At 40.3% G+C, this 27,713-nt stretch overlaps 1 protein-coding gene across 1 annotated transcript in view; it reads right to left on the bottom strand.

The window, feature by feature from the left end:
• COL14A1 (collagen type XIV alpha 1 chain) overlaps positions 1-24,071 on the bottom strand; it is a 117,520-nt gene extending 93,449 nt beyond the window's left edge. The window contains exons 1-5 of the mRNA XM_042869182.1: positions 23,994-24,071; positions 20,748-20,869; positions 15,077-15,193; positions 13,266-13,409; positions 10,111-10,197 (exon numbers count right to left, since the gene is read on the bottom strand). Of these exons, the coding sequence (XP_042725116.1) occupies positions 10,111-10,197; positions 13,266-13,409; positions 15,077-15,193; positions 20,748-20,838 (439 nt within the window). The 5' untranslated portion in view covers positions 20,839-20,869; positions 23,994-24,071. The remainder of the gene's footprint in view (positions 1-10,110; positions 10,198-13,265; positions 13,410-15,076; positions 15,194-20,747; positions 20,870-23,993) is intronic.
• Between the last annotated feature and the right edge of the window lie 3,642 nt (positions 24,072-27,713).

Here is a 27,713-nt window from a genome sequence, read left to right as displayed (position 1 = left end):
CTCAAGGAGCACAGTCCCAGAAAATAGATACCAAATGTTAGTCTTAATCTCATGTGCTGTTGCCAAGAGCACAAAGCAATGCTGCTTAGTGACAGATTAATGTGTTGATGCAGTCTTTTATGATTATAGCTTTCTTACAAGAGAGTCTCAGTCTTCCACCTTGGTGTTTATTAATGCAGCAGAAGGTGCTGTTGCAATCTTTTACCACCTCACCATTGCTTTTTTTGTCTCATCCTTCCAAGACTGACACACAAATTTCAAATGCACTACTATGTAGGTTCAAATGGAAGTAAAAAGAATTCATGCTGGCACATGATTAAGAACTGTTAAGGAGTGCCTCTGCATAGTAGCAATGAAAATATTTAAGTAATGAAACATATCAACACAGACCCTGAATCTGACTTAAGGTAACAGTCTCTTGCTGCCAGCAGAATCAAACCATGCCAGTGCATTCTGACAACTGGATAGATGTTCAACAGCTAATAACTTGAAGAGCTGAAAAGCAGTCTGAAAAGAATGACTGTTCACTCACCTGGGCTTCTATTAATCAGTCATTCAAGTATGAGAGCAATCTCCCATTTCAGGTAAGAACTGATTACACAAAGAAGTCAATGCCTTGAGGAAAACTACCAAAAAACACCAAAGAGCCACATGGGGCTGGGGGAGGGTGTTCAGTTGGAAACAGTTCAGACTTACCAAGAAGTCCTTCCTGTGCTAACATGTGAGCATACACAGCTTATAAACTAAGGGTTATTAACCTAAGATTTTGTAATTCAAGGGTTACAAACTGAACACACTGATATAGGAGCTGGATCATTTCATGACAAAGCTGAAAGGTTGTTTTTATCTACACTGGTTTAGTAGAAAGAGAGCTATAAATTGCACCTTTTTTTTTTTTCTGAGCTACAGGTTCTGTGGACATCTGTCATCACTGCGTCTACTTTTCATAAAGCAGGTGTGTTCAAAGAGAGTTTCTAAAGAGGGACGAGGAGGGAGACTGTAAATAACAGAAAGGCAATCTGCCCAATCTTCAGCTTCTGACTGGCGTGGAACATTGTATGAGAGGTAATACACAACAATAAACATGTACGTGATCATAACACACCAACAGAAGAAAAACAACAGAGCTAGGATGAGAAGCCATGAGTTAAGCAGAATCCTAGGTGAAAAACTGAAACTGACCATACCTTCTAATACCAAGCTTTTCTTTCCTGAACAAACCTTTGAATTTCCAGTTAGCATCTTGGTTTTTCTCAAGAATATATTTCTCTCTTATTCAGTTGACTGCAACACACTTACAGGCAAACTCGTGGCCATTTACCTCTTTATAGATAAAGATGTTGAAAGGTGCCATATCTCAGGGTCACTAGCATACTCTTTCTCCTTGAAGTGAAGAGAAATAAAAACTGCCCTCTTTCATATCTTTCCTTCCAAGTGGCCAATAGAAACCTGTGCTAATAGAAACATAATTCATACAGACTTCCAAGATACAGAAATAGCATAGAACGATTATCATTACAATGGATTATGGGCAACACAACTCTCCATTCTTCTTCTTCTAAGCCTATTTTTAAAGGTTCTTGTGGCCATAATGATGGTGGTGTTACAGAACCTGATGCTGCATGCACGGCTGCAATCACATACTCAATGGACCTTGGAGTCTGGGTTCTGTCAAGACAGTAACCATAGAATCACAGAATGGCTTGGGCAAAGTCATCCAGGGTATTGTATTCAAAATGAAAGAAGGGGTCTGATAAGTGCCCTGATTCCATTTATCTGATACTGGAGAACAGTCTCCTATACAACTGAGGGAAACATATATTACTAAAATCTGTAAATGTAGTAGCACGTTTGGTTTTCTCAAAATCTCAGAAGGATGGCAAAGAGAAAGCATTTAAGAGATCTGCTCATCTCAGTATTGATTCATCCTATCAGGTTTTCCAGCTGTGGGAGGCAGGAAGCAGGAGTGTGCCGAAGGATCGTGGCCAGATCCATAAAAACACTGCCATTGAAAAAAGGAAATCCAAGTTGCAAGCAGTCAGAGGATTCAAAGGTTTAGCTATGTCCACCCCAGAGAAATTCATAGGATGAACTCTTGGAATAAGCACCGATCATCCAAAACACAATGAGCTAAACTTTCCAAACAATGAGGGAGTTTATTCAAGAGTTCCCTTGCAACAGAGTCCTCCTGGAAGTCATCCAGTAGCTAGCAAGGAATTCCCAATGTACAAAGCTCTGTATGGTGGTTCAAAGGTTTATAGACTGGCATAGAAACTTGACAAACACTTCTCATCAAATTACACCTGGCTTGGATGGGATATCCTAAATTCGTATGCCAAAGATGTATTCAGCTAAGTCCTCCTCATGTCCTGTTTTTAGGCAGATATTTGCATCACCTGAAGTTGAGGAAGAAGTCATCTCTTGCACAGCATGGGGGAAAAACAATCACTACCAAAAAAGAAGCCGTGCCTCGTTTACATAGAATGGGTGGGGGTCTGCAGATACATCTTCTGGGCAAGTTCTAAATGGATTCCAGAGCAGAGAATCATAGAATGGCCAGGGTCAGAAGGCACCCCAAGGATCATCAAGCTCCAACCCCCCTGCAACAGGCAGGGCCACCAACCTTCACATTTAATACTAGACCAGGCTGACCTTGAACACGTCCAGGGACGGGGCATCCACAACCAATCTGGGCAGCCTGTTCCAGCACCTCATCTCTCTCATAGGAAAGAACTTCCCCCTGATATCCAACCTAAATCTTCCCTCTTTCAACTTAAAACCAGTTCCCCTTGTCCTGCTATTATCTACCCCTTCAAAGTGTTGGCTTACCTCCTCTTTATAGGCTTCCTTTAGAAATTGGAGAAATTTTAGTACTACATCAGGAAATCACTGACACACCTGGATTCAAGTGAGAAGCTTACTGGCAAAGTCGGATGATCAGGTGCTGCTTTCACTAGTGGCAAATGACATAAACGTAACACAGATTCTCCGTTAGATAGAAAAAAAAAGGCTCAGAAAGGAGCCAAGAATAAAAGTGAGAGTCCGAAACCAAAATGGATCTATAAAATTTTCCCTAGGGCTGAGCCATTGTAGAGTAGTCAGAAGAGTATGCTGAGGGAAGCATAATTATAAATGCTTGCCAAGGTTTTGTGGCAGTCCAGAATGCTTTAAGTACGTTACAGCATGATCCAAGCACTCCCCAGTCTTCTCAAGGGACACATGGGAATCTGAGGCCACACCACAAAGAAACAGGGATGATAAATTTATTTTTAAGCTGATATTACCTTTAATAGAATAGCATACACTAAAACAAGCAGGTCTTGTACTTACTCCATGGTGCTGCCTAGATATTAGAGTAAGCATTCAAAACAGAAAAATACCACCTCCCAGCATAGCTCTGGGTCTGCTATCTGCTCTAACATAAAGGAGGTCAACATCCACGTGGCACATCAAGGAATAAAAAGCCTCCAAAAAAATCCTGGTTTTTTCTGTACTGTTCTGATTGTAGCTCATCAGACATGGTCTAATATTGAATTAATATATTTTGAGACCTGTAAAGAAAAATCAAACATGAGCTAGTAAATAGGTACCTGCAAAACAGTTTAATCCAGAGTGGGAGATAGCAAAATGAAAAGACAGGAAAGAAATCATCTGCATTAAACAACAAATACAAGAAATACAACTCATAAACAATAGTATAGTTAAAAAGTGCAAGTGCCTTTCCTCCATTTGCTATGGTTGTTCTGGAGTTTTAATTCATTATCATACAGTAAACCCATATTTTCTGCTGTCTTGGTTCAGGCACCCAATCCAGCTTCAGAGGGAGATACACAACGCAGTCGATAAAATACAAGCAAACCTACATTATATTAGGTTACGTGATAAAATGCTTGCCTTTGTGCACAAAGGAGCACAGAGGAACAATGACAGTTGGGAGAACCTGAATAAAACTCTTAAAAAAAACAAACAGGATTATTCCCAAGTCCATCAGAAGACATACATTTGCTCAGGGTCCAGGGGCAACATCTGTAATGCTGAGTCAAAGGAAAGATTCCCAGAGCACTTTACAGAGTGATAGGGCTACCACTCAGAGGATAAGATTTATTATGAGATGCCCTATCCAGAGTACTGTGTCTAGGTTTGGGGCCCCCAACACAGGAAAAATGTGGAGCTGTTGGAGAAGGTCCAGAGGAGGGCCATGAAGATGATCAGAGGTCTGGAGCACCTCCTCTACAAAGACAGGCTGAGGGAGCTGGGCTTGTTCAGCATGAAGAAGAGAAGGCTGTGAGGAGACCTCATTGCAGCTTTCCAGTATTTAAAGAGGAAAAGAATAAACTTTTTACTTGGGTAGGTAGTGATAGAAGAAGGGGGAATGGTTTTAAGCTCGAACACAGAAGGTTTATATTAGATCTCAGAGGAAGTTCTTCACAGAGAGAGCAGTGAAGTGCTGGAACAGGCTGCCCAGAGAAGCTGTGGATGCCCCAACACTGGAGGTGTTCAAGACCAGGTTGGGTGTTGGATGGAGCCCTTGGCAGCCTGGTCTAGTACCAGATCTGGAGGTTGGTGGCCCTACCTGTGGCAGGGGGGTTGGAGATTCATGATCCTTTGGGCCTTTTCCAACCCAAGTCATCCTAACATTCCATAAAGGAATGAGGATTGTCTAAGCCTTAGTACGATATGCTTAGTGCAGGAGCCAAAGGTTGGGAAAGGGAGAGATCAAGGTAATTTGTAGAAGAACTAGCATGGGAAAATAAAAAGATAAAAGTCCTATGCCCAATAATCCCACAGTGCCCCATCTTCTAATTAAATGCCTTTTGTAGCTATTATTCTGTGTGAGAAGCACACTACTCTCTGTACATGTATGCAGCCCTGAATGCCAGCAACTAAAGTCACTGACACAAGCTCATATGCCTGTGATACCAATCACAGCAAGTTAGATCTACACTGTCAGCAACTGCAGCAGGGATGACAGTTCATGAGCTCTCACATATCCATCATGCTAGAATTAGGAGAAGCAAGGGTACATGTGTCAATATATAAAGTCTAATGAATATCAAGCAAACTAGCCGGAAATAGGGAAAGCAGCTTGGGAGCCAGGTATCAAAGCAATTATTAGCCTGGGCCAAATATCTGTGTGTCTCTATGAGACAGCTGGAGCAGGCTACAAGAGAGACTAGGACATCTAGGCCTGTAGAGATTCTGCTGTGAAAGTCAACTGAGAGACCTGTCTGCCTGTGTATTTGTCTGCATGACACAATTAGAGATAAGGAGATCCAAGCAGTTACTGAAGGGGTCATATTTTTTTCCCCACTTATTGGCTTTCATCCCAAGCCGCTAGAGAGGTAAACAGGAAGAGGCCACTGATGTTTTTGTTGGTGTGTACCCTGAGTGAGACTGCTGATCTTTGTGGCCAAACGTGTTTGTGCATTTGAGAGCACTTAACTAGGAATACATGCTCAGCCTTGCTGCTGGTTGAATATAGAGGCATGGAGCTATGGCAAACCTGTCTGACTGTACTGAATGACTGTAGTATTTAGTGCAGTCACTAAATAGGACAAAAGAATTCACACTGACAGTGAGAGAAAAGTACTTTCCAATAACCTGTACTTTTAGCCTAAGATTGCAGAAACAGACTAACATACAACAAACAGATGACAGAATGCATAGGAAGAACAGAATGGCACTGGGAAATATGCCCACACAAAACAGTCGTGATCTCTTTCTTCTGCTTGTTCATAATGCAAAAGCTGAAGTGCCCTCCAGAAACCACAGTGAAACATTGTCAATACAACCAATTACAGGTTGAACAAAGACATAATTAATGAGTTCTGTAGCGTAAAATTCAACAAGTAATTTTTAAAAATACCACAGAAAAGAAACTAAAACCAACATCTGCAGTTACGCTAGCCAGGATGAAAAGAGTAAACTAAGAAACACAGCCAACAGAGCAGTATCTAAGAAGGTATTCATTCCTGGAGCTAAGTAAAATACCTCACAACGCTGACTTCACACTATCTAGCAGTACATACTGAAGCAGCTGACATTAATTAAACAGACAAATCAAATCATTAGTCTCTTCTGCTGAACAGCATCTTAATATACCTCTCTGGATTTCATTCCTACAGTATGCAACACAGTGCCATTCGATAGCTACAGGGTGAATGCTAATTACCTACAAAGGTGATAGCAGTACTGGAAGAAGAAAACAAACCCGAGTGTTTTGAAAGAATCACAATTCTGTGATTCTGTGAAAGTCTACTGCACCTCTCATTTCTATCAGCATCTAAAGACCAGCATGATGTTACTGGAAGAGCTATTATAATCCAAGCATCAGATTCACATACCAATGTATTTTATGAATTATATGCATTTTGTATTACTTGATTATGTGCACAGCATTGGAAGAAGAAAAATATGATAAAAACATTCAGGAAAGAGAGGAAGGCAAATTTGTTTTAATGCTTGTAGTTCTGTTTCCTACTATCCAATTAGTTTTGTTGGGTTTTTTTTTGTTGTTGTTTTTTAATTATTATTTTAACTGGCAATAAATGGGGTGCTTTTTTTCCTCAAGTCAAGTCTAATCTGATTTGCCTGTGATGATATCTGGCAAACAATCCATGAGCATTCTGTCCTGGTTTCAGCTGGGAAAAAAAAAAATAAAAATCAAAGTTGATTTTAGAGTCCAGCTGGGCACTCGTCACTGGGTGGTGAGCAATTGCTTGTACATCCCTTAATTTTTATACATCTAATTATCATTACTATAGATTCTTCCCCACACTACCTTTTCTATTTTATTAAGCAGATTTTATATTTTTTTGCCCAGAGAGGTTGTGGATGCCCCGTCCCTAGAGGTGTTCAAGTTGGATGGGGTCCTGGGCAGCCTGGTCTAGTATTAAATGGGGAGGTTGGTGGCCCTGCATGTGGCAGGGGGGTCAGAGATTCATGATCCTTGAGGTCCCTTCCGACCCTGGCCATTCAGTGATGATACCATCTCACAAGTTTACTCTGTTGTTTTTTCGGCTTCCCCCCCGCCTCAATTCTCTCCCCATCCCATTGGGAGACAGGGAGAAGGGAAGAAACGACCATGTGGTGCTTAGCTACCTGCCTGGTTAAACCACAACACTTTCTCATTTCTGTTCTTCCTATCTTCTCCCACTATCCTCATGGAGAAAGCAACTAAGTAAGAGTTTGGCAGATAGCCTAGGCTAACCTGCAACAACTCTCATAGAAAAAAAATCCCCAAATAAAGTTTGCAAGCAAAAAAAATAAAATTGGCCCTCTGTGTTTCGTTATTGTCATTAAAATCATTGTCTGAGAACTTTACAGGCATTAACTGAAGCACTTGAAAGGATACAGTCACGTACAGGATGCAGTCAAAAACACTGCGATTCTTCTCTCCCTAAAGGGGTGTGACTACAGAATCACTCCTAGTATTTCTTTGAAAAACTACAAAACATCTGAGAAGGCAAAGAACGTATTAATCCCTTTCATTGTGAAGAAAGGAGCTTTGTACATGATAGAATTGGAGAAGTGCCAAGGTACAAGTACTCAAATATCAGTGCATGCTGAATGAAGGTGAGTCCATGAACTTTATCTCAACAGAGAGGAAGAAAAAAAGGCTTCTGATGTTACTGAGTGTGCAGCAGTGATTAATCTATCACTAAGCTGAAAACTGACAGGTTCTGAGAAATACAGGAAGAAGATTCAACACTTGAAATTATTTGTACAGAAGAACCAGAGGAGCTTTCTGGAAATCAAACACACTGTTAACATTTGATGTATAAATTAAAAGGTGAATTAATTCAGCATGATGACACTACTGATATACACTGCAGATTTATTTGAGATAAGAGCACAGTACTTTGAGTAGGAAAGAAAGGAATCAATCTTTCCAAACTATCTAAACAGTCAGGACATAACACGTGGAAAATTTTAACCTGGGATACTAGAGCTGCTGAAAAAATTTCTCATGAGCCACACAAACCACTTGACAGAGTTTCTTGAAGAAAGTTATTAGTTAAGCATTTATGAACAACAAGCTTCAATAATTACGTACCCCTGGTGCCCTTCAGAAAAATCAGCATGATACACATGGATCAACAGGTAAGAGCTACCTTAACACACACTAATTATGGACTGCGTTCACACACTTTCTGTACATTTTAACAAGTTTATTGCTATGCATTAATTTTGCCCCAAAACATTGAGTTGGGATTACATGACCTATTAAAATGCCAAACCTGTCCTAACATTCACATCAGAGAATTCTGAGAGACAATTCTTCATATGCAGAAAAATGAATTATGACTTCTGCTTTTGTAAAGCCTGCAAAGATCATCCAGTCTCACCTTTTCAAACCATCCCTCAGTAAGAAGTGGAGCAGATGTTCACAGAAGGCACCTTCTTACTTCAAAACTTGGCTCTGGTACTTGCAGAAAAGGCTAAATAAGCTTTTGCTACCCTTCCAGCTAAGACAAGAACAGAAGCATTGACCATGTCCCAACAATATCAGTCTGGACAATGGTTGTTTTCAATTTGCTTTGTGGGCAAAGATTGCTCCATTTTCAGGTAATATATCATACTACCCAATTGTTGGAGGCTTTTTTTTTTGCACTGCTAACTTTTACAGCATCACCAACTTGAACTAAAGATATAACTCAGCCACAGAATGTATCAGAGATGCTATTAAATGCATAAAATACAGACATAATATCAAATTGTTATGAAACTAATTAAGCGTCTAATTCTTTAGGTCTATTTAAGTGATTAATTCTTTGGGTCACACTCAGACCATTTCCTGTCAAACACCTGCAGAGGATCAAGTTATTCTTCACAGTTTTACCATAATATTTTGCTTTTATTTCTTTCAGAGACACTTCGTGATTTATTTTGTTTTTAATCCAATGATTCAATTTCAGTTTGAGGTGGACCAGCCCTTATACATTAAACTAGAAAAAAATTGATACCATTATTCCTCATGCTTCATTTCTGAATTCACTCCTAAGCATTTTTTGCTGACATTGTTGTTTCTGCACAACTTTTTTGCCCGGGCTCTCACTCTATTCTCCCTGAAGTCATTCAGTTGGAATCTCTATCACTTTGGTGAATCATTATGCTGTCCATAAGGAAGAAATATGAACAGCTAGACAGTAAGAAAAAAGTACGCTGCATTTGAATATTGCTGTGATTGGGTTTAAACACAAGCAAGGATTCATACGAATCAGCATAATTGGGTTTTGGTGTTGTTGGCAGGTTTTTGGTTTTTTTTTTAACCTCTTTTTGGTCAACTTCATTGACTGAGACATTTTGCCTTCCCAGTTTTCTAATAAAAGATATTACAACAAAAGAACAGCAAGAGCTTCCCACAAGTACTAGATGAAAGTGTGTTTTGCTCTGACACAAACTACACTGATACAACCAAATAATTTAAAGCCTTAAATAGAAGTTGCTGCCCATTCTAGATGAGCTTCTCATGATAAGCAATATTACATTTTGCCAGAAGATTAACTCCTCACAACTAGACAAAAGCTTTTTTTCCCCCAAAGTATTTCAAATTCTTTCAAATACAAGACCGTCCTTAGGGCAGAAATAAGTTATGATATCACAATTACAGAAGAATATCCATTTAATTTCAGGTAGGAGTTAACATTAGTTAAGTTTGTCTTGCAAGCAAGATGACACGACATCACACACACATAAATGCATTAAAAACAGCTATATGAAAAAAGATCTATTTAATTATATACCCACCCATACAAGTACATGCACACAATTTTATTTCATTTTTTTAACTAGAGCACCCAGTGGGGATGTAAAGGTAGTATGATTTTTTTTTTTTTTTAATGCAGGTTCAAAGCCTGCTTTTATGCTACTCATAGTGGCAGTTAGTGCTTACTGTATAATGTGATAAAACAGAATACAGAACTAGAAGTCATCCCTCTGCTGTAGAAACTCTCCAGTATTCATGGAAATACTGATTTTTTCCCTTCTGCTCAACTAAACTACCCTGGAAACAAGATCTGAAGTAATGATTTAAAGAAAATCTATGCAGTGGCCAAGTTAAACAAAGAAGCTGGTTATTATCACAATATCACCCAAGTCACATCTGACCTTCTGGAGCTGGTTTACTCGCATTTGTTTTTTCTGGATCCTTCACTTTGGATTTACTTGTTTCTTTTCTTCTCTCTATGTCTTTAACTAGAAAAATAAAGGGAAAAATAAATCAATCAAACCAGAAACAGAGCAATGGAAGCACGTTGTTTTCCTCTTTCAAATAGAGACATTTCACACAATATCTTGCAATATACTTAGGTAATAAGTGACTGTTGCTCTTACTCTCTTTGGGTTTATTACTTCATGATTCTGCCCCCCTCACTCCCTTCTAGAGACATTAAAGTTCTCAAAAGTGATTCTTCTCATTCAAGAGAGTCCAAATACAGTGACATCGGCATCTAAGCCTATAATAAGAGTCAGCACTGGAAATATAACTGCAGAAGTTGGCAAAGCTAGTTGGGCAAACTCCAGTACTGCAAAGTTCTACTGCAGGTCATCCAGCACAAGATCACATAAGCCAGCTATTACATTATCTTCTTTGCAAAAATCAGCTTAAATCCCATGCCGAAATCTGTGTTCAGGGCACCAAGTATTCCCACAACAGCAGAGTTTTTCCAAAGCTTACACTTCAATAGTTTCCTGTCTTTCAAGAGCATAGGATACATCACCCTCTAGGTCTTAGATTTCTCATAAAAGCCTAGCAGAATCTAGCTTGATTAGCTAATCTTTATATTTTATTAATAGCCAGTATCTCCCTACTCCAATGTAGTTTGAAAGATTTTGCAAAAAAAATCACTGCAAAAATAATATATTATGGAAAAGAATAATATATATATATATCTATATCAGAGGAATAAATTACATAATTTCCTTTGAATGTTAACTGGTGTCAAAATCCCTGCAATCTACAATGGCCAGGAACATCTCGGGAAAAAAGAAAAAAAGGTGTGTCATAGAAAGCAAAATTTTACCCCAGTTAAAAACCTTAGTTTACGTAGGCCTGGATTATGACCAACATTCATTCAAGTAGGCACCAAATCTTAGCCTGGATCAGAGTCACTCTGTGCTACGTCCTTCCCAAAACATTGTGAGACTGTGAAAGACTACCTGTTATCTCTTGAAACACACAATATAAAAAGGACAACACAGGCATTCTGTTTTACAGAAGCAAAATCAAAGCCAAATGGATTACACTGATTTAAACCAACTGCATGTGGAGTATCTGAAACAGCATTCTCTCAAGCCTCAACCCAAAATATAATCACAAAACCATCTTAAGTTCTTATGAAGACAATAAGCCATTGTAAAATCTCTCAATAAGAAAATCTTCCCCAGAACTCACAACATCCTCACTCCAGGTACAGAACTAAGGATACTGGCCAAAAATTAACTTTTTTTTTTAATTAACTCCACTCTAATTGAAATAAAAGAGGTAAAATAGCCAGAGAAACACTAAACAAAAAAGACGCTGCTGCTAAGCAAGTAAGAGTGTTCCTTTAAATAATGACTAGGAGCAAACATCACTAAGGAGGTGCTGATGACCCTTCTAATCCTAATGCTGCAGAGGAGTGAGTCCGTAGAGAAATGGAACAAAAGTCTTAAAATTCTCCCAGGAGATAAGTCAGTCACATTGTGACAGATTTTTGGTTTGGGGAAAGCCCTTTCATCAATGTAACAACAATCTGAATGCATAAGAAAGTTATACAAAAAGACATCAGTTTTTTTTTTTTACTTGTTCACACAGGCAATGAACTAACCAACTACATTTTTATAGATGCATCTTAAAAAGAAGAAATCTCCCAGTGATCTTGTATAATAATTCACAAGCAACAACAGGAAAAAAAAAAAAAAGCATATCTAACTATGTAAAAGGAATACTCTTAACAATAATACTTTATTGTAGCATCAAGAGAAACTCTTCGAACATCAAACAATTCCAGTGCATAAAATACACACTTTCAGTGCACTAAAATCCAGGATATTCTCAAAGTTTTGAATTTGTTTAACCTCTTCTTATCTTTAGAGTCAGCAACCATTTGTCAGAGAAGGGGAAAAACATGGAATACGGGATAAGAGGAAGGAAGTTTTTGTATATCCATCATTCCTGGTTTTATTTATGTAAGGCATCATTCATTTGGCCAAACGAAATTCCCATCTTGTTAAGTTTTACATGTTTTCATTGGCAGCAGAGGAGGAGTATACTAAACAGAACTTAATTCCCACATTGTTAAATCATGCTGCCAGTTCTGCATTTCCTGAGGAACTAGTTCAAAATAGAACCACACCTATATTATAGAAGCTGGTATAGCTTTCTGTGGGTTTAATGCTGAAGTAATCTGTGGTTTTGTGGGTTTCCTAAATGGGATGGGATTATTTAAAATAATAAATACACAGTAGCTGTGATAAAAAGCTAAAAAACTCTTACACACAGCACATCAAGCAGTCACCACATATTGTCTCATGTTCATTCTAAGAGTAAAGTGATTGAGCATTCAGAACAAGTAGCATCCCCCACAAACTGTTATTAAGATACTTAGCATCAAGGGAATTAATTCAGCATGATTTCAACTATACCTCCAAACTGACACATTTTTCTCTTCATTGACCAAACTGACAGTGCTACTTAAGATGCAAATGAAGAACAAATCAGGGTTTTGTTTGAATTTCTTATAATGCTACATTTTCACTTTATTAGAAATATTAACAACATGAATAAGTCAGATAAGAGCCTTCAGCTTACTTTGTAAACATATTTGACAGTTTAAGACCAGTAAGAATCACAGTGTAAGTTTCACACTATCATAGAACAAATAACTATTTGTCAGTTGGTATGGCTACACAAATGTTTAATAAAAACATTTGGAAGCAGGGAGGAAAACTTTCTGTTATATCAGATTACTATACTTCCCTTCTCGTTTCTACTCACTGAAAATTTTCTTCCAAAAGACACTGGCTAATTTCATAAAGGAATGGCAAAGATAGGCATTCCAAACCAAAAGAAACAAAGCCCAAAGCAAGAAACTCCTGTGCAATTGCCTTAATTCAGGCCTCCAACTGTAGCTGTATCAGATAAAGTCTGTGGTTCCAAACAGCCTTCTACCAACAGAAGAAACTGTATTTCCCTTACTGTTTTCAATATCAGTTTGTTACAGCTTCATAAATTATGCTGAATGGTTGATCAACTCTGCATGTCAGGTATAAAAGATACATACTTCTGAACTGGCCTTGAGCTGGCTTACTCTCCTTGTCATCACTGAAGGCAATGATCTGAAGGGCATAGTTTTGGTCTGGAATTAGACCCTGAATAATTGCTTTGGTTGCAGTGTTTTGAAGAATTAGTTGATTGGTTTTTCCACCTGTAACAGAAAAGATCAAAAATAAGCAAAGATGTAATTACTTTTTTGTAGAAAGGTAAAATGCAGTGAGTTAAAACCACCTCAAACTCTCCTAAGATGCAAGTGTACTTTATTGTCCACTTTTGGAACTATCCGGAGTAGACTAGGTCAGACAACATCACCAAAAAGCAAGAAGTCAAACACCCTGATCAAAAAGAAACCAAGTTTTTAGATACAATCAATCCAATCAGCCCTTGCATCTGTATCTAGGTCTCACAGAATAGCCAACATATTGCTTTTAAAAGTTGTGCCAGATGAGTATTGGGCAATGAGACACTTTATTAAAAGTGAAAAATCAAATAATCAGCTCAGAAAGCAGGGAAGTACTTTTTGCAACCAAAATTACAGACTAAAGATTAATGATATGAAATCACAGAATTATGTAAGCTGAAAGGAACCTCTGAGGTTTCTCAGAGTCAAAAAAAGGCTGATGTTGGAAGGGACTTCCAGGCTTCATTTTGTACAACTCAAGAAGGGCATCCTGCAGCCACTTGCCCAAGACCACATCCACACTGCTTTCTAATACCTCCACAGAAGGAAGCTCCACAGCTTCCCTGCGCCACCTGTGACAGTGTTTGGTCACCCCCACACTAAAGAAGTGCTTCCTCATGTTCCTGATGCAATAACTCCTGCACTGCTGTTCATGCATATTGTTTCTTGCCCTGGCAATGGGCACCATTAACCCAGTTCCTTTTTCTTTCCATTCTCCCTTCAGGGGTTTCTGCAAATTTGAATTTGCATTTGTTTCATAAGATTTTCATAAATTTCTTTTATGAAACTTGGTAAGGTTTCTGTCAGCCCAGAAAGACAGTCAGACAGTTCTCAGCTGTCCAGATCCCTTTGAACAGCAACCCTAACTTCTAGCCTATCAATAATTTCCTCCAAACTGATACCAAACTTGCTAAGAAGATGATCTCAACCATCATCCAAGAGAAGTATTATGTGGTATCATTAAGGAACACGCTGTCTGATGACGAGGCTCATAAAGCATAATAAAACGAAAAATAACTAATACAGAAATGCACACAACAGCATAGCTGTTTCACACTCTTCCATTTTGCCCCTTTCTCAGGAGACTTTATATAAGAAGAGGTATATACATACGTATTTTAGCTAAATGTGAATATAGATAGAAGTAGTACCTCCATAAGATAGCCTTATATAGCCACTTCATCTTCTGTTTTTAAAAATGCTTTTGAATGAAAGAATGATTGTATGCTCATGTTTGTTCTAAAATCTCGCTCTGAGAAGTTCACCATGGGAGAAGGCCCACGGAGATCCATCTCAAAGCTCTGACTGAAATGACATTCCTGCGCTCTCCCTCAAGCACTTCCTATAGTCTTCCTTACACCACACTGGAAGAAAGGTAAAGACAGATGAGCAGTGACAATCCCAAGGACTACACATGAAGTAGAGCTACCATCAGTTCCCATATTCTGTGCCTAGGACTACCCAGTGCTTCAATAAATTTTACTCTTCTGTTGCATGGCCAATATTCTTACCCACAGTTTGCTCACAATTCCTTATTCCTAAAAATTGACATTAGCCTCAGAAAAGCTGCCTAACCTTAGGTCCAGATGCCAAGAGTAATTTCACCTTACAAGAGAATATACAGATTTTCATTTTACCTGAACTTGGAGTGACAAGCAGCTTATATCCACTGAATTGCCCTTTGGGGGCTTTCCAAGAGATCTGTACACTGTCAGGATTGACTACATTATACCTTAGCCTTGTTGGTGGGGACACTGCAAGTGGGGAAAGAAAACAACATTTAAATTCAAATAAAGGAAATCATCAATTTTAAACATTAAAACAAACATGTAGGAGGACGACACAAAATTTTAACACAGGATGCAAGTTATTCCAAATGTCACGTATCAGTTTATTAGTTTGTAAAACGACGTCCCCAGGTGCACTACTTCCCTCAGACATACCTTTTATTTAACTGTTTACAAAAACAAGCTAACAACTTAGCAGAAGACAGGAAAACAAACAGTGTTAGATGTTAAGACTCTACTTTAGCAGGCAAAGCTGGTAATACAAATGCTCTTTGTTAATACAACGGAATTCAAATTGCTCTCCCTGCTTATGCTGACAGTGTGTGTTACATAGACAGCTTCTTTCACTTCACATCATTGTGGGTTTTGCCCCACATCTGAAGTCACTCAGGGCCAAATTTTCAAAGCCTTGTGAAGGTACTGTAACCAAGAGGAAAGACAGGGGTGCACAAGGCAGAAGGAGCATCAGCTGTCCAATTTACACACTTAGCCACAGGGACAAACATTTGCCCAGTTGCAAGCACTGCTTTGGTCTCATCACCAGAAGACATGCACAGGATAGTAAAGATTTAGGTAGGGAGTAATTTGGAAACGGTAAACAAAATCTGGCCTTCCTTTATCTTGTGCCATCACATGGGTTTCAATCAGAAGGAGCAGGTGAAATGAATAAGAGCATGAAAGACATGACATTTCAGGGAAGTAACACACAGAGGAACAAATAGAAAATCCAACCTAGACTGTTAAGCAATATCAGCAGTACGGTGCACATGTACATTAACTGGCCCCTCGCAGTGAGCATCCTTCTACTTTGGCAAGCACCATTGTTAGACAATACCCTACAGAGTATTTCTCTTCTACTCCAGGGAGTCACATCCCCCTTTCACAGCAGACAACTAATGCACAGCTGCTAGCGGTGCAGCCTGTGATATTCACAGCTGCCAATAAGGGAGAATCTTTATACATTTGAATAGGTTTGGGCTCATACAGAACTAACCAATTTAAAATGAAAGGGGAAGCCATCTGGAGGCTGAGCAATAAGAAGAGTTAGAAAAGCTTAAGTCCTCCACAGACATTACCCCTCCTTTTCCTACTACCTCCACAGCCCACAGAACATTTTCCTTTACTTTTCAGTCTCTTTAAGCATGCCTCTTGTCACTACCATCCTTAGTAGGTTTCTGTTGGCACATCTAAAACAGAAGGAAAATTATCTGCAAGAGTTGGGAGAAGTGCCAGTTTCTTTGCCCTAGAGCCTAATAGAGCTCTCGACTGACCGGGCCCACGGCCATGTTTTTTTGGTCCACTACACATAATATGCCAATAGTTCTTACAATATTTTTGAGATTTAAGGACTACAGCATATGGAGCATCTGAGTCTACAAGGCAGAACGTGCTATCCAGGAGTCTCTGGCCTCTCCATTTAACCTGCTGCAGTCAATGCAAGTCTGGCAACAGCAGCAGCCAAAGACCTGTCCTCAATTGATTACTTTTTCCTACTCATTTCTTTTTCCAAGATCATGCAGAAGAAAGGAGAAGGAAAGAGGAAAACTGTAGTGTTTTTGACATCTGAGGTGGCGGATTTTTAAATGTCATTAACAAAAAATATTTTGTGTCCTAGAAGTCTGGAGCTTTAGCACAAGATATTTATTCCTTGTATCCAGCCCACCAATTCATAAGGGACAGCTTTGTTCTATTCCTCTTTGCATTGAGGGATTTCAAAACAGAACACAGAAAAAGTGAGTACATAACATCAAGAGCAGCTTAGTAACACCTCAGTACTCCCAAAGATTTGAAAGAACAAGCTCAAGAGAGAGGCAAGAGGACAGAAGCAGCAGGTAGCGCATCAATTCCATATATGCAAAATTGTTCTGATTTGCAGCATCAGGCACACACCCAAACAGTGCATTCCCTTATTTGCTGGGCACAATCTTGTCAGACTGGCCTTCAAACTGCCTGCCACCTCCCAGGGGTTTAGAAGAAAGACTGCAAGTAGGAGCACGTGCGAGAATCATTGTGAATGCAGTATCAGTTCTTTGAAAATTTGGCCCCAGTACTGCAAAAATATTTTGGTGGGCAGGCTTCTGCAAGAACATTCAGCATGCTATAATTGTAGTACAATGACAGAGACTATGGCAAAAAGTTTTGAAAGCCAAGCAGACTGCAGTTATGGATTACAGCTTTTAATTCATTCTCAAGATTCATTCCATCTTCTGAACTATACATAAGTCATACTGAATTGGTGCTGAATGAACAAGAGTGACAAACCATACCTAGAAATTTGGAAAATATGCAATTCCTTTCATATTTATTTTGTCTGAGAAAAGAATCAAATAAACTTCTTACACTTGCATACTGTCTGCATTTGTTTCACTAGGATTACGTGGTAAATTTGTATGGGGTTTACGAGGCAGAGTTGAGAGCAATCATAACCAAAAAACACATACTGACAAAGAAAACCAAACCTCTCATCTTTGGATTTCAGGTTTTTATCTTTATTTTTTCCTCTGCCATCTTCCTCCTTCCCCTGTCATTCCATTCTGCTTTCAACTTAAGCGATGAAAGCACTTTCTAACAAAGAAGCATAGTCCTGGCCTAATTGCTATTAGCCGTCACCAAACCCAGTATATTTTGGGAGCCCCTAAAAACCAATCACAGGTCTTACAAGGAAAGAAGGACACAATCACCAGAGGCTTTTCTGTTTACTACGGAGTTATAATGTGAAAGACTAGAAAAGTTGTGCCACAATAGTCTTTACATAACTAGTCAATTTTCAGTGGGTACTTTTTATATCAAAGGTGGCACTGCAGAGGAATAGATATTCCCACACAGCAATGAACCATGAAGAAAAAAAGAATTTTTCACCAAACTGAAACAAATTCAGCTGTGTCGTAGCTGTGCAAAGACTAATGTTCTGGCACAGAGAAGTACATACAGCTAAGGAAGTTAAAAATCTAACACTGGAACAGACAACGAAATATTGATGGGAATTACTACACATTCACCAACCTGAAGAGGATATCTTTATTTCTTTGGACCTTTATTGTCTGTGGAACAAAATCTCACTTCTTGCAGAGAGGGAAAAAAAATTAATCCAAGCTGAGTCAGTTAACTGATAAAAATCAGTAGCTAGAGCTTGTTAAGAGGCTTTACAGGAATGCAAAAGTGAATGGCCGTCAGCAACATTAGAGCAGTCACCCAAGAGAAAACTAAAGACAAGTTCAAGGCTTCGGTTTATGGAACCAGATAGATTAGTGCTTCAAATGCATTATTCTTATGGACAACTCAGGAAAGAGAGTTCTGAACTATTCAGCAATTTAATGGAAATGAAAAATACCATGAACTGCATATCTGCAGCTGTCTGAGGGACATTCAATACTCTAAAACTGGATGTTAACTATACCTTGCAGCTTCCAATGTATTTTCATCTGAAGAACTGAACCGAACAAGTTAATATGCATTGCATTTACATTAGTAACACATGGAAATTATTGCAAAGCAGACAAGTTTCCATCTTTAAATAAAGAAGGAAAATACCTAAAGAAAGTTACTTTATGAATAAATGGAAAATTCTGAAGCTTTCTCTTGCCTGTAACTTTTTTTCACTGTGTACTATATAAAAAATTAAGTACATGAAAAATGGAATTTTTGTGGCTGTTGTTCATCTGACATCGTGCTGAAGAAAGAAATGGCAGTGATGAAAGAACAACTGTTGTTGAAGAAAACTGAATATGATAGTATATATGGCATTCAAACAATAAATGTAGCTCGGTATAGATAACTCCTCAGCTGAAGGAATAAGTTGCAGCTTCAGGTATGTTCACTTGCGAGTCCCAAACATTTTGTCCTTTCCAAGAAGTCACCAAGTTACACATCTTTGACAGAGCATCTTTGCCAAAGGAAGGAAACACAAGCTGGGACTAATACCAGCTCTTCCTATACCTTGGCAGAGTGTGCAGTTTCTTAAATCAGACAAGCATAAAGTATGTGATGCATTAAATTGTAAATAGTTGGCCAGAGCTATTGTAAGGAGTGGCAACCTTAAGAAAAGATATTTGAGAAACATCTTATAACTTCACTGTAAGAGACATTTTTATTCTGTGAAAATGGATTAGAGATTTCATATCACCTCATTCAACACCACCACAGTCATTCTGGGCCAAAGCAATACTCCACTTAGCTTAGTATGTAACTGCTGACAGCATTCAGTAGTTGATGCTTGCTGAAAGAATATAAGAACAAGGGAAGTATTGTTCTTTACTCAGCAAGTACATCAACTCTGGCTTCTGCTGGTGTGGTGACTGCGGGAAAAAAAACCTCTCTGACCATCATCTCATTGGACTGATTAAACCAAAGCTTGGAAAGAAAGCAGGGGGAAGAACATGGCTTCTCAAGTTCAAGGAATTACATACAACTGTATGGAGATGAACTTCAGTCCTGTTTTACAAATCTTCACCATATGCATCAGGACTGAAATTCAGAGACAGGAGAATACTGACCATATGCTTTGTTTTACTGGCTCATCAACTCAAAAACATTCTGGCCCGTATTTCTGACCAGACCTGTTGCAGTGAGCATTGGGAAAGCATATTTCTTCATTCAGTTCACATCACCACTTTAATATTACTGCTAACACGTGTCCCTAAGTTCTGGGAGAAGCTTGTAAAACACTTGCAGATGCCCAAATATGTACATCAGTATGCTTCTCCAGTGCCCGAGTGCCACGCAGACCGGACAGCACAGCCATGTGCTTTAATCAGAAGTCAGAAAGCTTCAGGTTGCCACCAGGTGGAGTGTGTTCATGAATAATGCATTACACAGTAGCCCTAGAAGAGCCCCAGGATCAAATTCTGCTCCCACTTATGCCTCAGCAGACTCAATCAAAGCGATTACATAATTTTGAGAGAAAGTAATTTCTTAAGAAATCATAGAAACCCATTGGTATTGTTCCTCCCTCCTTCCTCATGCAATATGATAAGTTCCCATAGAAATCAAACCACTACCCATCTGACCTAACAAATACGTAAGACTAAAACTCTCAGCAGCATTTTTTTAGTATTCATAAAGGAGACTTAAGAAAAACCTGCAGTATCAGTGCTGTGTGATACTGTGTGTGTTACTTCAGTTATTGTTCCAACAAAGACAAAAAGTAAATTCTATGAGTTTAACATCAGTGCCGGTCCTTCAAGCTTTCTTGATCACATAGAGGGCAGTCACAGCAATTTCAGACAAGTAGTTTCAAAATGAGTTATACAGAACACTTTCTTTCTTTACTCTTATTTACAAGAGACACCCAAGCTTGCAAACAGAATGGTTTACGATATTTCACATACACAATTCAAGAAGTACACACAAATGCACAGATCTTCTCTTCCCAAGATCAACAGCAAAACTCCTGTTTTGTTCCAGTAATATTAGATCAGCATCCCAACAGAAGGGAGCAACACTTGCATTTGGAACAAAGAAGTCTATTTCTGCACATCAGAGTTACCTAGCAAAAAGCTCCATCTTTTTATTTATCGCTTACCTTGGCCCTGGGCGTCACTGACAGAGTAAGCTGCAACAGCTAAAAAAGCCAAGAGGAAGCAGCTCTGTACCTCATTCCAACACAGCATCATTTCCCACTTGACGTATACAGTATCAGCGGGTCTGAGAACACAGAAGAGAAATACTTAATGAACCTGTAAGTCTTCAATGGAAAGTGTAGGCAAAAACTGATTCCATTAAACAAAAAAACGCAGTACAGCTAGGAGTTTGTTATGGATATCAGTGAAGCAAAGATTACATCCTGAGAACAGCTACTAACCAAATTGTTTTGCTTAAGACAGAGGAGTACATTTTGAGTGCCGGACAGTCCTAAAAATTGATCCCATGCAAAGAGAAAATATTCTCTGCAAGGCTTGTTAGTATTGGAAGTAGTGCTCGCTATGTATGCATAACAAGGCAAAATGGGCATCTTTACACAATTAAGTGTTGCAAGCCCCTTAACAAGATACCTATGGTAGAGAATTCTCAATCTCTAGATTAAGCAGCACTTAAAAAGACTACCATAAAATACCAAAAGTGTATATAATATCCCCAGTGACGTAATTTACTGGTCAGTTCAACCAAGCAATTTTATACATCAGCTGTAAAAAAAGCAGAATTTTGTTCTGATGAAGCAAGTTCTCTTTTCATTGTGACTAGAGCCTACCCTGTTTATCCTACTTTTATCTTATTCAGCACTCTCTGTTGTACTATCTAGCACTTGCAGGGACTAAAGCAGACACTATCCAGAAGGCATGCAGGGTATCAGCTGAGTAAGTACTAACTCTATCTGTAGGCAATGCCGAGGTCAAAATTATTTACTCTAACTCAATCCATTACAAACATCAACTTTCAATACTTTCCAGCTGAATTACTCAACATATAAAGATGTACCTCTGAAGATTCATGAACACTTAAAAACGTGATATTATGAACATTTATCTACCATTCAAGTAGTTTTAGTCAAGTTTCTTAAAAATTTTTGCGGCCCTCTCCTGTTAGTATTTTACTGGAAAATTAAACTAAGCTTAGTAACATAATCCTGCTGCTGTCAAAGACTCAGCATTTGAAAGTTTACTTTGGTAAACTTTGGTTTACAAGTTTTTGTTTTGCAAGTCTCTCCATTTTACTTCCCACGTCACTTTCTCTAATATCCTCAAAATACCATCATTTAATTTACCTTCCCTATTTTCATTGTCTTCTAAGGAAGGCATAATACAAGTTTTCCAACCACTACCTAAGAATACAAGAGGCAGACTGATGTACCTCAGCCAACAGATGACAGACACGTATGTCCTTCTCTCTCCAAACATTTACAATTCACATTAGTTACCCATGCACTTGGTAGGTCTAATGTCACAAATGTCAGTCACGGACATTCGGTATAGCACCTAGAAATATACAGGCTGCTTGATTATCTGAAGTTCTAACCCCAAAGGAGTTTAACTAAGTTTTAGCCAAATTACCAACAAGATCCACACTACTCAGATCCATGTTTTGAATCTCACACCAAATAGCAGAGGTTGGAAAAGACCACTAGGATCATCTAGTGCAACCATCCACTCATCACCACCACACCCAATAGTGTCCCTCATTGCCACAACCCCCCCAGGGGGACAGCGACTCCACCACCACCTCAAGAAGCCAAGCAAGGTGCCCATGTTTCCTATACACAAATCCAAGGACTGGAGCGAGATGAATCAGCAGTCAGCTTATTGACAGGCAATAAAAAAAAGGAAGAGAAAATCTGCATGCCTTGTGCAACTTACACTGAATACTGAGGCTTCTCCTCACCTTAGAAATACATTTAACACATAAATGCTGACTCTTCAAAGGACAGCTTGCAGCTCGTTCTTTGGTGCAGCCACCACTACACATGGATTTCTTCCCATGTAATAACCCAGATATTGAAATATTCACACACAGTTGTGGTTCAGTTCCTCATTTGCTAGATTTGATATTAAACCTCCTCTCAAATAACAGCTATAAGTACTGACTGACTTGTAATCCTCCCTCCTGCACTTTCTAGGAGAAAAGCCATTGCACAGAGGAGGTAAGATTTACCAACACAAGTACAACTGGTGCTGGAGAAAACACAACCAAGGCACGAGTTGACTTCTGTACTGGAGGAGTGGCCCACAATGGCAGACACGAGTCTGCAGCCACCTCGTGGCTGACATCACCTGGGAACGAGAAGAAACAGCCTCCAGCTTTTTATACATTTCTCCTTTTGTTAACTATTCGGTAACAGAATTATCTGACTGAATAGCTCTGGCAGCAGAGACCAAACTCCAGCCCCCATGCCAAGCCAAGATCCCTGCCCCGAGCAGTGCTGCTCCCACGCTCCGTGCTGAGGGCTGCCCGGGCCGTATTTGCCTCGCAACAGGGCACCCTCCTCAGTGGTACGTGGTGGCTTTGAGGCCTCTCAGTCCGGGAGAAATCTGATGTACGTCCACGTGCCCTAGGCAAGACCTGCCAGAGGAGTGCAGTGTTTCCGGCTGCTACTTAAGTGCGGCCAAGGAACAGGGACCGAGCCACCAGGGTTACATCGCGGTAGCTTCTCACAGAGCAGCCCGACCCAGCACCCAGCCGCGGCCTGGGAACGGCAACAGACTCCGTGGGTCGACGTCCCGAAGGCGAACGGAGCAGCGTGACCCGCTCCAGCGCTCCGCCGCGCTAAGGGAGCCGCAGCCCCGCCGCCATGGCGGCCGCCCCCGCTCGAGCAGGGCGGGAAGGCGGCGGGGGGCTCGGCAGGGCGCCGCAACCTGGCTCCAGCAGCCCCAAGGGCGGCTACGTCCCGCTCGCCTCCCGCAGCCCTCGCGGCACGGCTCGACGCCATCCACCTGCAGCCCCACCCTCGCCGCCTCTCGACTCTCTTCGGGGCGCTCTCCGCTATCGGCTCCTGCGAGCACCCCGTCTGAAAGCGCCTTCCAACTCGCACGACAGCGGGGCAGCGCGTTCCCTCCACCGAGCTGAGGCTCGGGATCCCGTTGGAGCCAGCGGGAATCCCCTCCGCGCGTGCCCGGGCAGCGCGCTCACACCCACGGCAGCCGCTGGGGAAGCGATGCGCCCGGGCGCGCTCCGCAGCAGCCGCGGGAAGGAGGGAGGCTGCTCCGGGCGGGGGGAGAAATCTCTATCCTCTCTTCGCCCCGTCCGTCGCAGGTGCCCGCACAGCGCTCCCGTTCGCAGCCCGCCCCTGCCCGCCTCACCCCGGCCCCCGAGGCACAGACGCGGAGTTCGCACCGACCTGGGCGGGCAGCAGCGGGTGAGTCGGGGCTGGGGGTGCTGCCGCTCGCTCCCCTCCCTCCGACTGCTCTTCCCCTCACGGCGCCGCGTCCGATAAGTCGACAGGGACGGGAGAGGAGGCGGGCAGTTATAGAGCAGAAGGTGGAAAGAAGGGGGGAAAGAGGCGCGCGGAGCCTGGAGGCCAGCGCCCGCCCCCGCTCCGGTCCCGGCGGTCCTCAGGTGCGCAGGTGCTGGGCCGCTCCTCTCAGCTCTTCTCAGCTCCTTCCCCTCTTTCCTGAGTCGCTCGTTCACTCCGTTGTGAATGATTTAAAATTATTTAAAAGGTGCCTGCTTCACGGTGCTGTGAGGAATGTATTTCCCCAGTGCTGCTCGTTGTGATGTGCCGATCAGTGATTCATCAGGGAAATATTTATATAAAAGTGCTCCAGTGCTTGTCTGGCTTCGTTATAAACCTTGATTAAAAGCGGCATAGTACATAAGCACGTTTTTACTCTCTATATAGACACAGTGAAGGGAAAGTGGAATTGCAGAACCTGTATTGGTGCAAAACTGGCTTACCTACAGTACGCCCTGCTGAGTTTACAACTGAGGTACTACTCATGGGGTCTTTAAGTCCCAAGAATGTAAGAGGTAAGGGAAAATATTCATTTCAATTTGCCTTGTCTTCCTTGTGAAGTTACAAATGGAATTGTGGAAGAATTGCAGTTAAGAACTGAGAGGAAAGGGATGTGCACTCTTTGTGAACGCAGCAAAGCAGGACTGCTGCTACTGGGCTGGGCTCCCAGTCTTGCAGTCCTCACTGTAAGTCACTGTGTGCAGTTATCTCCCTGCTGAAGCTGCAGAAATGTTTAAGCTTTAGAGGCACTCTCCTGAGTCCGGCTGGTTCCGAGAGCAAAGGTTAAGGAGCATTCCTAGATCTACCCAGCACATCCTGTTCTCTGCAAGCATTCTGTGGCACCACCAGATGTGTGCTGTGATGAACACTTGGTACCAGTTGACAAGAGAGTCGCTTACAAGATAATGTTCCTTCTGAAGCAATGAAGCGTTCAGCTCATTCATGATAAATGGGATACATTTCAGAATCATAGAATCACCAAGGTTGGAAAAGACCTACAAGATCACCCAGTCCAACCATCCACCCATCACCAACAGCTCTCACTAAACCATGTCCCTCAACACAACATCCAAACGTTCCTTGAACGCCTCCAGGGTTGGTGTCTCCACCACCTCCCTGGACTGCCCATTCTATTTTCTACCTTTCCAGCCCTTAATTTATGGATTTAGCTAAATAATAGTAACCAGAAGTCAAGGAGGCAGACGGATAAGCCTATATGAAATACTCATAAAGACTTGGTAAACATAGGGAGATCAATCAGTCTCATCCATGACTACTTTCTGGCTCGTGTACTTCGGGGTATGACAAGGAGAAGTCTGCCAAAGGGAAAGTCTGGCTTGCTCACTCTCTTCTTTCTTTCTTCTTTCTTCTTTCTTCTTCTTTCTTCTTTCTTTCTCTTCTCTTTCTCTTTTTTCTTTCTTTCTCTCTTTTTTTTTTTTTTTTTTTTTTTCCCCTGTGTGAATGGTGCAGCATGCAAAGTGCATGAGCTCCATCCTGTGGCTGCATCTGGTCAGTGCGCAGGGAGCTACACGAAGTCTGGAAGATCCCACTGCCCAGAACTCCCCAGCCTTCCAACGAATGAATGCTTTAACTCTGAGCCACCTCCGTGCATCAGGAATTAAATTAATATTTAAATCATATGATTTCAAGGGTAACTCTTCTGAATTGTTTGCATCAGTTTATTTTCCTTATTCACTATTTTATATTTTGCACCGTTTGACCTCCTTTCAGAGTATATCACGCTTGATATCGTTGAGCTTTACTCAGCTTGCCCTAGAAAGCACATGGAAATCCTTGTGCAACCACAAGGAAGAACTTCGTGCTTCTTTGAAAGAGGTCATATGAGCTGCACATCTGGAAATATACTTAGAAGTACAGTACCTACGTACAGTATTAACATGCAAATGATTTACCAATGTTTCCTTCTTGTCCTCTTTCTAGAAAAAAAAAAAAAAAGTTTTGAGAAGATATTTACTACATGTGAACTAGTACCATGGATTGACCTTCCACTATTTTGAACAGGCCACGCTTCTGTGATTTGGAAAGAGCAACAATGATTTACAGCCAGCATGTTCTAAAAGTATTCAAGCCAACATGATATGAACATCCTTTGCTTGGCTAGTATAGATTCCACAACATTTATATCAATAGGATAACATGGGGAATTATATTGAAAACACAGCTGGAAACAATTCTGTGGATCCAACTTAAGTGCAAGCAAAGAATGGAATTATCACAGACTGGTCAGCTCAAAGTGCACTGAGCTGAAGGACTGTACAAGTGAAGCTAGTAAGGAATCACTGACAGCATTATTTGTGGAACCTAAACAAAAACCAAGGTGATGGATAACTTTGTTGGTCCTAGGGAAGAATTACTTTAATTATTGATCCTCTGCTTTTTAGGATTTATTTGGAATTTTTGTCTTTTTTTTTTTTTTCCCAACATAGTAATGGTTCCAATTGTGCCATTTTTTCACAAAAATTTCAGTAAATATCAAGTTTATGTGGTTTTGTTTCATTGCAAATAATTAAAACCTAATTAGATCTTGTATTATTTCTTTTCAAAGATGTTTTAATATTTAACATTTTAGGGTTTTATTTCCTAATGTAAACCAAAGAGATGTTTTATATTTTAAAATGCTCTCTCCTGCAGCAATCACAAAGTTCAGTTACATTCAGAAATGTTGACTAGAGATTATCCATTTGTGTGCCTAGATTTATTCCCTTGGCCTAACAACAGCTCCTAGAATTTCATTTTGCTAATGAAAGAGCAGAAGAACATAAAGAGGTAACAAAGTAAAACTGAGTTTTGCTTTAAATTTTATAGTCCTTATTGAAGGCATATACAATGTTCTTTGGAAGGTGCTTTGCCAGGATCAGTCTGTCAGCACTGGAATAATTAAGTGATTTATGAATTTATATGCTGAACAATGTGAGAAGGACTTAGGGCTGTATTCTTCCCAAATTAAAAATACAACAACAGCAACAAAAGTAATTATGATATATTATCATTAACTCATTAGCCGTGCTTGCTTCTTGAAGTTTCTTGTCTTTAGCAGCTAAGACTATTTCATAGCTATTTGGTGATACAAATATGCAATGAAGTGACCTCTGAAAAGAGTAGCTAACTATTCTTTATGAAATATTTTTTCTAGTGTCTTTTTTTGTGCAACAGCTGTTTCTCTACTATCAGCCTCACAAATAAGACTTCTTACAGCTTTCTTTTTAGGCAGAAAATGTCCTGGTACTCCAGCTTTGCTTCATTACTGGTTGGCATGTCTGATGAGTCATTTTCATTTCCTTGATACTTTCTAGATTTCAGTGCTGTCAGCACGCTAGTGAGCTGCTAGGTTTATTCATCTGAAGTTTATTACACATAATGAGGTAAGTGAAAGGGATATGTACGAAGTCAGATTGATGACACGGCCACTGAAGTGTAACTTTTCATGATTACAAATGGTCATGTTCCTCCAAACATACAGGAAAGGGGAGAAAAGCTGGGAAAAGATGAGCAGAGGGATGTGGAAAAATACAAATGTTTTTCAGTCACATGTTTTTGTGTATGAAGGTTCCAGAAAGTAATGGGAAGCTTGAAGAGTTCAGTGTT

This window comes from Lagopus leucura, unplaced genomic scaffold, assembly GCF_019238085.1.
Source record: "Lagopus leucura isolate 7727_CA_CO unplaced genomic scaffold, USGS_WTPT01 Super-Scaffold_100002, whole genome shotgun sequence".
Lineage (NCBI taxonomy): Eukaryota > Metazoa > Chordata > Aves > Galliformes > Phasianidae > Lagopus > Lagopus leucura.
This window is presented reverse-complemented; position numbering and strand designations above follow the sequence as displayed.